The 14,293-nt window shown below is 51.2% G+C and overlaps 2 protein-coding genes across 2 annotated transcripts; both read left to right on the top strand.

Annotated features, from left to right (window-relative positions):
- Positions 1-1,745: 1,745 nt before the first annotated feature.
- N0V96_000215 (uncharacterized protein) lies at positions 1,746-3,421 on the top strand (the record flags this gene model as incomplete). The annotated part of the gene is made up of 4 exons (XM_053191638.2): positions 1,746-1,983; positions 2,420-2,475; positions 2,648-3,093; positions 3,172-3,421. The coding sequence occupies 4 exons, from the start codon at positions 1,746-1,748 to the stop codon at positions 3,419-3,421; spliced, it is 990 nt and encodes a 329-aa protein (XP_053050722.2).
- A 9,505-nt stretch (positions 3,422-12,926) lies between these two features.
- N0V96_000214 (uncharacterized protein) lies at positions 12,927-14,078 on the top strand (the record flags this gene model as incomplete). The annotated part of the gene is made up of 1 exon (XM_053191639.2): positions 12,927-14,078. One exon carries the CDS (start codon positions 12,927-12,929, stop codon positions 14,076-14,078), a length of 1,152 nt encoding a protein of 383 aa, XP_053050723.2.
- Positions 14,079-14,293: the final 215 nt, after the last annotated feature.

Raw genomic sequence — 14,293 nt, 5'->3', positions numbered from 1 at the left:
GCCCACTAAAGGATTGGATGTTTCGGTCAGAAAAGATGGACATAACTAGGGGCCAAGAGTCTCCACTTGGAATACATTAATGATTAGGGGGAGGAAAGAAGTAGTCATAACAGAGGAAAACGAAAAAAGCTTTCATGAATGGTGAATCGAGCCAAGTTCCTTGACCTCTTCCCACCCTTTCCGTGGTGCTCTACAGCAAGCAAGACAGGGACCATAACCGGGCAGCAGCTCTCTCTCTCTCTCTTGACTCTTGAATCTTGATCAGTCTTGACATCCTTTGCCGTGTGTTCTGTTATTTTCTTCTTCCTTAAGAGGGGCCGAGCCCACTGTTTGGATGACAATGTTCGCCAATAAGGGCCATCCCAGGGCCATCCAATGATTTCCAGGGTCATCCCAGAGACCGCGTCCAAGGCCGTCGATGGCAGTCTGGTTTTTATCCACTTGCAGGGCCGTTATCTTCACAAATCCCTGCTTTTTTCTCGTGTTCTAGAAATGCGGGTACCATTTTATGCAAGGATGACCGAAGGCAGCCGGCACATTGACTGGCGCTAGGCCAGGGGCCGGTCCGATTTAGAAGCAGGACCTGCAATCGTCGATTTTGTGATCTGAGATGTCCGGCGTGCCGGCCTGGCTGGCAAAGTTGGCTTGAGCCTTGGGCCTATTCGGTGGAGGGGACAACAGCGGGATGATGGAATGGAATGGATAGACCACCACACATCCGCATACTATCCGCATACAAGTTAGGACTCAGCGTTGTAGGGGTTGTATCTTCGAGGAGGCGAAAAACAGCCGGTCCCGGATAGATCTTAGCCGTTGTAAACGTCCCCAACGGACCAGGCGTTAAACCGTCTGCTTGCCCCAGGACTCCCGTCCTTTCGTTTTGTTTTTTCCTCTGTTGCCCATCGCGTTGCGCCCGGTTTGTTTGGGATTCAGACTGGCAGAGAAATTGGTGAACATAAGCACGAGCAAGGAGGACGAGGTAATTACAGTCTGCGCGGGATGCAGAAAAGAGGACAAGCCTTTCCGGGGTGGCGTGCTGCGCCGCGGTTGAGGATAGGGGTTCTTATTCTCTTAGACTCTTTCTGGACATTCGTTTGCCCGACGCGCCTCAGTTCTGCATTTTTTCTTCTCAATATTTTCAATTGGCTTGGCCTATTCTTGCGCTCGAATCCCAGGCCCTGACATGCGGTTAACTGCTACCGATTGAACAAGCCTCTCTTGAAGGCTTTCTGCTCTCCGACTGTTTACCTGTCACGCCTGTCTGACTCTACTGTCTCCTGCTGCTGTGGCCTGTGACTGCGTTTCTCATCACGCACACAGCAAGCCTCGCCCAACGGTTGTGAACTTGGTCGGATAGTCCACACACGCCCCCTTCCCACACCCCCTTTTCCCTGTTCCCTGGATACCTGCACGAGTCGAGGCCCGCGCCCGCGTTCCCTAACATACCCTTACCTGACCAGACAGACCTGGCTTGAACCTCTCCTTACCTGAACCTCCCACCCACCTAATCGATTACCTACCCTCCCATACCTAAACCAGAATCCGACCGTCACCGACGACACCACTTTCGCTCCTCTGCATGTGCTGCTGCGAATAGAAGTAGACGAATTGCGTCGGATTTCCGCCTGAGCCTGCCCATATCGTCGTCTTTTGGAAGGGATCACTGCAACAAAGCAGCTCGGAGAGAGACGCAGAAGGCACTCACTTGCGATCGTTTTCCTTACTCTTTATTTCCCCTATTCACGATGCCTTTCCTCGGCTTCCGCTGGGTCGTCAACTTCGTGTTGCTGGCCGTCCCCATCGGAGCGACTCTCGGTATCCTCATTGGAATCGATGCTGGCAGAAGTTCAAACGGACAATCGCCAATTTTCACCGAGCCCGACAACCCAGGCACGATACCAAAGAACAATGGCATCACGGCAATGGTATCATGCGACAAGGCAATGGGTCTTCACCCTCTGTCCAGGGGTCAGGAGTACACACGTAAGTCAACTCTTCTCATCAGTCTTTGGCGATATCTTCATCGCTGCCTGTCTCTTTCACGGGAACCTGCCTCTCCGCTCCATGCGGCGGCACGGACCGAACACCACGATGCAGTCAAGCCTCCCCCGTTGCGGATGCTCTGCTCGCTGTCTGTCTCTATGTCATCTGAACTATTTTGCGTTTTTCCTTGAGAACAACACGGGCTCCCGTGTTTTGTTTGTGTGTTCTGGCCCGCGGACCTTGTCATGCTTCATGGCATGAGCCGAAGATTTGTTTTGACTTTTGCTCCCTTGAAATGCGAAACCTGTCTGGGCGGGCGCAACCTGGCTGTCCGCTCCAGTTGGCTGTCCTTACTGTTAATGCGGCTACACACGGGATCTTTTCTTTATTACAACAAGACAACACCATGCTGACGATTGATGTTTTGACGCAACAGTGAACCCGAACCAGTGGGGTTGGACCGAAGGCTCAGATGGTCTCTTGTGTATGAATGTACGTCAACTCTTAACCCCTCCTCCGCCCATCTTCATCGCGGGGTTTGGTATCACCAAGGCCAAGTCTTCGACTCCGGCTTCAACGTTTGCACAGCGTGAAGCTGCCTCGCCGCCGAGCATGTCCATCGTCCATGAGCAGCGCAGCTAACCCGTCGCTCCCCCCGCCTTAGGTTACCACATTCAACAACCAGACATACGATACCGACTTCAGCGCCCCCGAGTTCTACGTCACATGGCGCTACCCCCGTGGCCCCGAGACGCAGCCCGTCCACGCTTTCCCCAACATCAAGGTCGACGGCAGCTCTCTTCCGGTCTCTATTCCCAAGCTCTCAAACATCAATGTAGATGTTGAGTGGTCCTACTCTGTCGGCAACTACACCACCGATGGCGCAGCTGCGACGAACACCGACGAGACAGAGCTCACCGACAATGACACCAACACTAACGTCGCCATCGATATGTTCTTGGACGACGACAAGAACTCGGCGCAAGACAGTACCAAGGCGAAGTACGAAGTGATGGTGTGGTTTGGCACTTTTGGTGCCGCGACACAGCCCATTGGTTACCAGAATGGCGCCGGCGCACTCACCACAGAAACCATTAACGGAACCACATTGTAAGTTGTAGCTTTTCCGATATCCATGATCGAATTGGGAAATTATGGGAGTCGAAGCTAATAGTAATTGCGTTGCAGCCAACTCTTCTTTGGACAGAACAGTTTGGACCAATACGTCTTGACCTGGAAGGCGACAGCAACGATCGAGCACTTTGTCGGCGATCTCGCCCCCCTTCTTACAAAGCTGACCACCATGACCAATGCCAACTTCCCCACGACCTCGACATATCTCGGTTACATGGGTCTCGGTTCCGAAGCGCTCTCAGCTACCAACGTTGTCACGTTCCGCGTACCGACCCTGTCGATGGAGATCAAGGCATCGTCATGAGAGAATCAAAAACGAGAAACAGACCATACAATGGTAATGTGTACATTGGATATTGGCTATTTTTTGTTAGCGAGCATTGATATCTACACCAACTAGAATAATGATTTTTTCGGGGACATTGGGATAATGATCACATTATTTTTTATACATACGCATATATCATCGGATGGGAGGGGCTTTAAGGTGGCTTTCATTCATCAACACGCACTTTGAATCAAGATAACTTACCACATTCAGATTGGGCCCAGTATCATATGATTCTTGGAATGCTGTTTTGTTGCTGATATTTCGCTTCGCCATGGTCTCCCCACCTCCACTGATGAGAATTGCGCACACATTTACCATGGCAAAGTTATGCAACGAACCGGAGCTCGCGGTGATGAATCCACTTTACATCTCCAAGCGAGCAAAGGAGCTGTCCGCCGAGGCTCTTGGTATGGCCTATTAAGAACAGGGAACCGCCCTTTCGGTGTGGATATGTACCGACTCTCGACCCACTGATAATTCCGTGCAAAAATCCCTCCCAAATTCAAGTTCGTCGAAGGATTTGTTGGCGGCCTGAGGCCAGCAATAGGGGGGTGAAAATTGCCTGGACAAAACCTGGGCAGACGCAGGTACAGAACGCTTAGCGACAAGGGCTACCTGGTCGACTGGGCCAAGGTTTCTCTGCCCAGTTCCACCCCGGTCTAAACTCGTCAGAATTGGTCAGGGCCTCACGGGCTTTTTCCTGGAGGGATGGGACGGGAGGAGGGGGATTGGAAGGGCAAAAAAACGTCCCCCCACCAGACGACGTCAGAACGCCCAGCCGCGGGTGCGCAGCGCGTAGAAATTGGATCCCTCTCTCGGGATGGGCGGCCACAGGGGGCGGCAGAGTTACGGGTGGTAAGGTGAGCCTTGAAGTTTAGTTGTCAGTTGTCAGCTTGACAACCCAGGCTGTGCCTGTTCAGCGCGGCAAGTTTCGAGCCGCGAGTCGCAATTGCTGCTGCCCAGTGGGTGGTAAACAGATGAGGGAAAAGCGATGATTGCGTATTTCCCTAAGTTTTCGTGTTCACATTGCCGTTGTTGGTGCAAAAGAGCAGATGGGCCCGAAACTTTGATGGCCGCCCCATCTCCAATCATTCGTAGGATTGACTCGAGTTCGTCATCAGTGTTCAGAGTTCAGACAATGTCTCGGCCGATCGTTGGAGTTGGATTCCTGAACTGTCTGTCGCTCAGCTCCCAGCATTTGCTCCAGATCCGCTGCTAGATCTGCGCGGCACGGAGTGTGGCTGTACACCACGGATACGACCGGAGAGGAGGGGCATGAGTCGAGTCAACTCGCACCGTCGCATTCCAGTCCTCGTGTTCAGTGGCACTGCCAACTGGTAGGCCCAGTCTGCCAATCGGCTCGGCCCTGCTGGGTTCGTGTTCGATGAGCGACGCATTGTTCAGCAGTTGATGGCGGCCGCGCATTTGCTCCACGGTCTTTTCGCCTCTTGGCGGCTCCCTCTTCGATTGGAAATATGAGGCGCAGGCGACAAGCGCGACCGTGGCGGTGGCGGCGACGGGGAAATAAAACGCCGCTGTCGCGATAGGGTCATGGTATTGCGAAAAGTCGACAGCAAACGGTGCAGTCAACCCTCACGGATAGGCGACTCTTTGTACGATGCGCTACGAACCTCACAGTCTCTCGACATTTGATGAAACCACATCTAACGCTTGAAGAAGTGCTCGGCACAAGCGCTCAAATCTCGGCTTCAGGTAATTACCGTAAACATCATGACTTAGGAGTTGCTGTGCTCCTGCATCCTTGAAAGCTGCAGATGAATTGCAGATAAATGCCGTCGTGCCAACATTGAAAATGGTATTCTGGCCGTGTCGTTAAAATACAGTTGACTAAAATGGCGTTTTCGGTATTTGTAGATCACGGGAAGGGCGCAGTCACATCGCCGGTAGTGGTTCAATCAATTGTGTCTCGCTTAGTTCTCGTCATCCTCTCAGCATTGAGTAACGGCCTGTCACTTAGGCGTCATGCAAGCAATGATTGCAACATCATCGCTCCGAACCCAGGCGATCTATTAGCTGGTTCGCTTCCAGCCGTGGCCGGCGATCAATTGCTGGGTAGTGGGCGAGATCCTTTTCGGATCCTCCATGTCCTTGGACTCAAGATGGCGACGGAGCCCATCCTTCCGCTGTGCCCACTTGGGTAAAGCCGCGATGGAGCTTAGACCAAGTTATTGCATTGTTCGAGTATTCCATGGAAGGGTATAAATTGAGCTTGACTGGAGAAGCAAGAGCATTGTTTGTGCTCTTGGACTAGGATAATGCTTTATTGAACTAAGTGCACAATTCTTCAACTACCCAGGAGGAAGGAAAATCACCATTACAACAACATCAATTTCGCAACTTGTTGGCTTTCTCACAATTTTTGTGCAACTACGCAGAGGGATGAATTTGCAGCCAATATTGATATACAAATTGTTCTTGGTCAGACATACGCTGTGCGTGCTGTGACCGGCCTTGAGCAGTCAGTTGCGAAGACTACCTGTTACAAAGCCTAGATAGCATTGCAATTCGTTGGAATCTTTAAGGCGGAGTAGGAGATTTCAGAAATGTTCGATGAAAAACGATGGATGGAACTCTCTATAGAGAGTCGTAGCTTGGAAGCTTTGAATAGAGTCAAGTTGCTGAAGTTTTACGGAATGGTGAGACTATAGGAACACATTCATCCTGGAATCTCATTCCTTAAGCAGAACATATGTCCAAGAAAGGCGAGTCTCAATGATTACTCAGAGACTCTTGAACGAGCTTTAACAGTGAAGGGCCAAAATCCTTTGCGCATTCGGCTTCGACGTGTAATCTGAATCGAGGAGTCAATAAGTGCCTAATGCGACTCCAGATCATTAAGTGGCAAACCCTTTCCAGACAATTGCTCTTTACTTTGTACTATGGAGCATCTTAAGTAAGACCGAGTTGGAAGTAGTATTTAACAATAGCTCGTACGTTGTTCACATTATGTGCGGCTTCGGAATGACTGCAATTAGTCGGAGTAGGGGAGACGATTCTTTTAGAACCCTGAGCATACTAGTTCATGGTCTTCCGTTTTCAGCTGCAACTCAGCGTCGAAAACTCTCTAAGCGAAATTGTTCCCATACCTCTTTGGACTCCAATCGTGATGTCTTTTGAGCTATCACTAGATCACAGCGCGACTTGACAAATTGACTATGGACCTAACTATGAAAATCACCTAGAAGAGGAAATCTCTCTAAATTGTGGCTCAGTTCAAGCGTCATAGGCCTGCTTAACAATCTGACAATTGATAAAAAAGTAGTTCTAGTTGCGGAAGAGAATATGAGCATCCTCAAGAAAACTTCTTGTCTCTTAGGGGGGCTTCCTGGTACTTGACTACCATAAATCAGGCGCGTAAGATAAACTGAGTTTACGTTGGCATATGGATCACCAAATTGGGGGAATTGTCAGTGAAGAAAAAAGATCATCTGGCATCTTATACATGATTGCCACTGAGAAGAAGCCTGTTGAACTCGGGACAGGGGAAACCAAACTAGGGAGAGATCTGAAAAGACGTTCTGAGCCTTATCAGATGGCCGCTGAAGTGAAAACATTTGATGTGTCTGACAAGACCCGGAGCCACCTGGGCAAAGTCATAAGCAAATCATAAAGTAACTAATGAGAAGCGAGTCAAATTTACGGTCCTCGGAAGCCTGGTATGCATCTGGAAGATGTACATGCTGCTCATGCCTGTCTTGAATTACTGTACCTTAGCATGATAAATTTTCAAGCTTTTGATAGGCGCCAGTGATGAGCCGCACGATCGAGTCACAAGTCATACGCTATGAAGAAAAGGGCCAAGAGCTCAATTTGTGCCTAGCTTCTAACGCTCGCGGCACTGAAAAAGATGCCTCGCTGTCATTGCCATGAAACTGATCGCTAGGTCGTTGAAGGACTCGATAGAGTTATGAGAACACATGGGTAGCCCTATGAAGGTAAGTAGTCTAGGAATAGGTATGAAGTCATTTGGGAACCTCTCTTATGGGCATTGTTCTCCAGCCTGAAATTGACGCGTCACGGCCTCTTCAGTAGGTTCATTTGCTTCGTTTATGGCAAGAGGTACAATTCTTTATTCGTGAACACAATGCTACAACAAAGGAAAGCAACGGGACTTCGACCGCGACTTTGTATACGACACATACTAAATCGTGATGTATTCCATTATCTATGAATGTTTCGCACATTCAACCCGATAGAATTACTTGGGAATCGAGCCACTACGTTTAGCGACAACTGGTCAGAAGCTCTTCTCTGTTACAGCCTCAACAGGAACACAACCTCTACCATGGCATACAAAGAATCAAAATTTCGCGCAAAACCCGTGGTTTGGACTTATGGACAGAGTCCCAAGCAAGTTATACCAAGTCCACCACATTCACCAACTTCAGATGCCCGATTTCCAGCATTTTCCCGCCTTCCCAAAGAGTTGCGCGACATGATCTATGAGTATTCAGACATGGTTTCTTTACAAAAGAGGCTCTGGGCTAACCTCAGCTCCATCTACAGCGAGCCTCAATGGGAAAGGGTGGGTTGTCGCGTATGTCCGAAGACAGCAAAAATCTGCCTCTGCTCGAGACCAATTATTCCCGTAACAAAGGGCATGATACCAAACGAAGTAATGGACCTCTTGTTTGCTAAAAACGACTTCCATTTTGAGCCGTCGTCCTGATTCTCCTTAGCCAACCTCAACAACCCGAATATGAGACCGAGCTGGTCACGAACACACATTGAGGCTTCAGAGCTATGGACGGAACTCATATCGCGTATGCGCCAGATCAGCATCACTTTGCAGTGGGACGAGGCCTAACTTGCTGCCTTGTCCTCGGCGCTTATCCGGAATGCACATGAAGTCACAGAGCTTACCTTTTTCTTGCCGAACGGCAGAAAGAGGGCAGGCAGGATGAAATTGAAAATGTACGAAAGCTTCTCGAGGGAGATCTCCAAGATTACTACTCTTAGAATGGTCAAGCTTGGTAGTTAAACGCCGGGCGCAATTGATACTCTGTATTCCCCGAGCCTGGAATCTGTAGCCCGCCTCACGTGGGCGCAAGTCTATAGACTTTGCGTCTTCTGCGGTGGCCGCTTAAGGAATAAGGCACGGGCGCTGCCGGGAATATCGTTGTGTAACAGCACCGAGAACTTGGCGATCTTTGTACAGGTTCCCGGAGACAAGCCATATGGGACGCTGCATGACGCTTCTCGGTTGCTATGTCTGGGGCACCGACTCGCATTTGTGGCACCTGAAATACATGTGAGAGCACAGGATGAAGAAAAGAATCCTGAGTATTGAGGGAAATGAGTAGAGAGTTTAAGCCCAATCGAGCATTTGTGAAAGACACACCTGAGCAGTCGATTAGCTTCTGATACCAAAGACTAGACTCAAAGCCTCTTGGATGTTGCGTAGCAGAGGTCGTGTGGTCAACTGAATAATACTAGAGTTCGTGTCGTTGGAAATGCACCCAACGATTACCCGCAGGTTGAGTCAAAACTCTTCTCGAATGTCTCAACCATAAATAATTATAATACAGGAGAAAAGCACTGAATTTGAATGGCCGATGAAAGAATCTGGGGATGAATTCAATCGAAAGTGGAAGCATTGCGTTATGTCACATGAGGGGAGCCAGCGCGGAATCTGATGTACGAAACTTTGCTATCGGGAAGAGAAAATGATTCCTCTTGACATTCAATGCCGCCAAGAAAGTCCAAAAGACCTATATGCCTCCACCTTCTTCAAGGTCGGATGAGAATCAGGCCGAAATGTGAGTGGGTGGGAGCATAATGCGCCGAGCAAGCAAGTAAGCACGTAACGCCGCGAGATGGGGCCCTGGCCCAAGACTTTAGAGCTTCAGACGGAACGTGGGAGCGGCTATTGCAGCGAAGACAGATATGATCCGCCCTAGCACTCGGGAAGGAGAAGAAAGGACATGATTAACAGAAGGGCCTAAGAAGGCGATGGGCCGAAGGAAGGAATCTAGACTTCAGACGAGCAGAATATGAGACTTGGGACGGATCTGGATGAATCAGGTCAGCTCGGAAGTCCGGCGAGCTTTGGGGCTGGGGAGGCTTGGGAAGATCACGTTATGCGATGAGTAGAAGCACGACGAGGAAGATGAGGTGGAACGACTTGCAAGTTGCCTGACTCGATAGCAGGGTGAGTCGAGAACGGGGGATATAGCTTCTTAATACGGTCCTCGACCCTTCGCCGAGGTCAGATCTTGTGTGCATGGACGGAAGACTCCGAGGTCTAGCCGTCTGCCGCGTCTTGAAGCGTCGAGAAGTTGAATTAATTTCGGTAGGATGATGACAGGGCCACGAGAGGCAGACGTCTGGCCCATTGGAAATCTAGACCTATCCTCGTTCGACTAAGATTAGTTCGACTTCAACTCTGGCTGAGGATATTTCGTTGGATCTTGGTACGCCATTCCTGTAACCCGTTCCAGCCAAGACGGCTTGAATCTATTCCAAGATCACAGGAGTTGCGACAGATTATTGATGTAAGCATCTCAAAAATAAACAGAATTCAGGAAAAGGCTGGAGAGAAGCACAGATCAGACGCAAATTCTTGGCACAGAAGCTGAAAAAAGAGAATTTCGCCCTGCCTCGGCTTGGCGGGCCTCGAACCGAAAGGCGGCAAGTGAAGCGTCTTGACCACGTTGGGAACCAAGCCTGGGATGTCGTCACTACAGTGAGAAAACTGACCAGCTGGTTAACTCCTTTGTAAGAGATGGACGGCACGTATTTTTCGGTCAAAAGGGCTGACAAGCCCGAAAAGGCAAGTTTTTCAGTGTTGTTGTTTGGTTGGACCGGGTCGAGACCCATAAGGTTTTGGAGTCGTCTCAGGAACCCCTGATGAGGCTGTTTGATCGATGCGATCTCGAAATCTGGGATTACCCAAACGGGATGGACTGCGGACCCAAGGATGGCACAGATCCCTGACAGACCCTGACTTTTTGTGGCTGGACTGGACGTTGTCAACAGCGGTCAACCATTGACCTGCTGTTCTTGGTAGGCTAGAGAACCAATGCAATTTAGCCAGGGCTACGGCAAGTCTTTTGCCGAAGTCGAAGGGGGAGGAATTGAGAAAGAGGCGCTTCCGAAGCGAACGTCGCCGGGGTTCAGTTAGCTTGCCAGGTCTTGTGTCGCTTTATACGGTGCCATCCATGCGAGTTGTGTTGATCTCTAGCCCGAGCGTCGCTGGGCAGTGGCTAGAGAGCAAGGAATGCAGAGAAAGTAAAGAGCGGCGAGACTGAGTGCAGAGTCAATGGGTATGATGCAAGAGCCAAGTGAGACTGACAGCTGCCACTGGGCATAGAAAGTCAATCTGGATCGACGGCAAGGGAAGACGCTATGAGCATGCAAAAGCACATAAGGATTGATGAGTAATTCGGATCAGACTTCGTCAAGCCGCAGATCAACGAGTTGTTTCTCGTTACAGTGAACTTGCACCGTACTTTTCATCCCATTGAATATCATTTACGGGGAAACTGACATGTCCAAAAAAACAAGCTCTAAATTTTTCGGGACTGGATCATCTGGGGAGGATATGAGAGGACCAGAGCCACGGGTTCAGTTAATCTATCGGACCCTTCAACCGGGAGGACTAACTCCCGCCCACAATACAAGCACTGGCGATAGATTACTTTTTAATTAACTGACCTACAGGCCACTGAGCCATGCGCGACACACAGGCGCTAGAGCATTTCAGACTCTCAGCCTCCCAGCAGCCACGCTCGGTTCCTGGCGAGCTTAATGCTACGACTCGTACGAGGCAATGCAACCCAGCGCCATTCTTTTTCGCACTGGTGCAACGCATGCTTTGACAGCTCTATCCTGTAGGATGAGGTTGAGCTTTCCATCGGATCGGATGGCACTTGACGAAAGGTTCAACGTCTTCCTATCGCCCAAAGTCCCAGTGCTCTCTCTTGTCAGCATCATCATCCTAGCATAAATCTTCTTCGGCGTCGCAGAGCCCTCGAAACCAGCTCACCGTCGTCCTGTTCCCCTCTCATAGGATACAGTCCCTAAAACCCCGAGAGCATCATGTCGCAAGCCCCCCTCTCGTGGTAGCCGAAGCTGGGGGAACAAGCTAGACAGAAAGGATCTGAATGGTGGACAATTGCCGGGTGCCCAAGTCAACCTCATGCCGCTTCCAAGTGGAGGCCCCATGATGGTGGATTCCATCTCACGATGCCGCGTTTTAAAGCGTGCCGGGGGGGTTTTAGGGTGCTGGAGAAGACTTCTTCCCTCGTCTTCTTCATCGCTTCGGCCCCGAAAGCAGAGAATTATTGGAAAGCTACAGGGATGTGCTACGCTCGGCCCGGGGGATGTTAGGGGGACGTTGGGGGACGCTAATCCCTGAATGGCCCTTTGGCACATTACTGTTGCGCAGAGACCCCTTTCCTCGAATCCCTTCGCCTCCAGATGATCCATGCTGTTGGATTTTCTCCCCATTCAAACCATTCTCCTTTCGTCATTTTGGCTACTTTTTGACCGGGGGCTCTAACTTAACTCTCTCGCTGAGCTCGCTTCAAGCCGTCACCGCCCTGGCCTAAACCGCTTGCAATCACCGTAACACCCTCAAGAAGGCAGCGGTTGGGCGCATGCAGAATCCGAAGCAACCATGAGTTGGCAGCAGGGCACCTCCATGTCAATTCGGCCGTGTTCCCGAACAGAAGAGACTGGACGGAGGCGGCCATCCGAACCCCCATGCTCCCTGGGTGAATCCTCGATCCAGGCGACATGAGACAAACTGTGCGTGTGAGGCCAGTTGGGACGACACTTTGCAGCACGCGGACGACTTGGACCACTGTGATGGCCGTGACGTCCTTGCCGCACCATGGCTATTTCATCCCATTGCTCTGGTATGATCGTCGCTAAGGGGGTGGTCGGGGCCATGAGTAGGACTTTGCGGCACGTTGCGACTTCCACCTAGGCATACTCTACCACGAGGCGGCGTTTACTGATGGCTGAGCAAGACAGAAAGCAGGTAGAGCAGGCTTGCCTTCTCGGCTGCGATCCCATGTATGAGAAAGTGGGAACGGCATCTAGAAGGGATGGGAAGATGCCCATCATGGGTTGTCATCGTCGCAGATTGTCTCGCCTTGCCCCTTTCTTGCCTATGCGCGCAGCAAGAGAGCCGTGGGATCATGGAAACAACTCTCATCTGACATCGGACACTCTCAGATCTATAAAATATTGATGATCCCGCCTGTCATCCCAACTCTCTTTTCTTCCCTCCTCATCCAGTAACCAACAAACATCCTTCTCTACTCTTCAATCTTTCAGTTCTGTGAACTTTTTTACGTTCTCGACACTCTTTCTTGTCCTGATCCAACTACACACCGCTAGCCGGTCTATTACAATCTTTTTCAACTTTTAACTTATAAACTCTGTTCGATTCTTCGACACCCAGTAACCGTTGCTTCAATCAACCCTTCACAACCTCAAATCAGCAAACATGTCTTACTCCAAGATCCTTCTCATCTCCGCCGTTCTGGCCGCTGTCGAAGCCCGCTTCGGCCAGGAGCAGGTCCCCGTCCAAGCCGTCTCTTCTCTGCAGGCTGGCAACCCCGGTGAAGCCGCCACCCTCGCCGGAGGTATCCCGGGTGTTCTCCTCGCTGCCGCCGACCCTTGCGACAAGCTGACCCTCGCCGACAAGATTGCCGCCCTCGGTACCGGCGCCGACGTTCTCGAGGCTGCTAAGGGTGTCGTTGCCGCCGAGCAGAACTTCAACCCCTTCGTCGTCAGCGTCCCCAGCATCTGCGGTGATGCCTCTCTCCCCGCCACCGAGGCCCTCCGCGGCATCGTGCCCCTCGTCGACCCGGCCGTCACCGGATCCGATGCCGAGAACGCTAACTCGGCCACTTCTCTCCAGAACCCCTTTGACGCCACTGGTCTGTCTGTCGCCGAGGTGATGCAGGCTCAGGGCTTCTCCAACTTCACCATCAAGGGCCAGGCTGCTGGTGGTGCTGCTGCTGGAGGCAATGCCAACGCCGGCAACAACAACGGCAATGCCAACACTGGTAATGCCAACACCGGCAACGCCAACAACAATAACAACAACCAGAACAACGGCAACAAGAACAACAACAACAATGCCAACACCGGAAATGCCAACGCTGGAAGCTCCTGCGGCGGTGCCGCCAGCGGGAACGCCGGCGCGAGCAACAACACCGGTAATGCCAACACTGGTAACGCGAACAACAACAACAACCAGAACAACAACCAGAACCAGAACACCGGCAACAACAACGCCAACAACGGCAATGCCAACACTGGAAACGCCGGCAACGCCAACAACGGTGGAGCTGCCACCGGTGCCGCTGACTTCGGAAAGTGCACTCCCACCATTGACTTCCAGACCGGCCGTGCTGGCCGCAAGGCCGACGAGGGAACTTTCCTGCCCACCGACGCTCTCGTTGCCCAGGGCCAGCAGGATGCCCTCAACCCCAACATCATCATCAACCGCGTCTGCGACCAGCTCACCAACGTCTGCGAGGCCAACGATGCTGCCAAGACCCAGTGCCTGGACGCCAAGGCTCAGATCCTGGCCTCCGGTGACAAGAGCGCTGCTGTTGCTACCACCTTCAACGGTCTCCTCGGATTCTAAGTGGAGAGGCAGCTGGGTGGACTGAAGGAGTCCTGAGGGGATTTGTTTTGTTTGTCTTTATAATTTTCATTCCGGTCTAAAAATACCGAGGAGCATGGCATATGTATCTTACGACAAAAGGGACTCTGGAGCTTGATTTCACATGGCTGGGTTTGGCTGTCTTTGGACATGGTAGCTGGGAGTTCACGAGTAGGATGTTTGAATAAACTGGCTTG

The sequence above is a fragment of the Colletotrichum fioriniae genome (assembly GCF_027942845.1).
Source record: "Colletotrichum fioriniae strain IMI 355084 chromosome Unknown scaffold_1, whole genome shotgun sequence".
NCBI lineage: Eukaryota > Fungi > Ascomycota > Sordariomycetes > Glomerellales > Glomerellaceae > Colletotrichum > Colletotrichum fioriniae.
The sequence above is the reverse complement of the archived record's forward strand: the minus strand, read 5'-3'. Positions and strand labels throughout refer to the sequence as shown.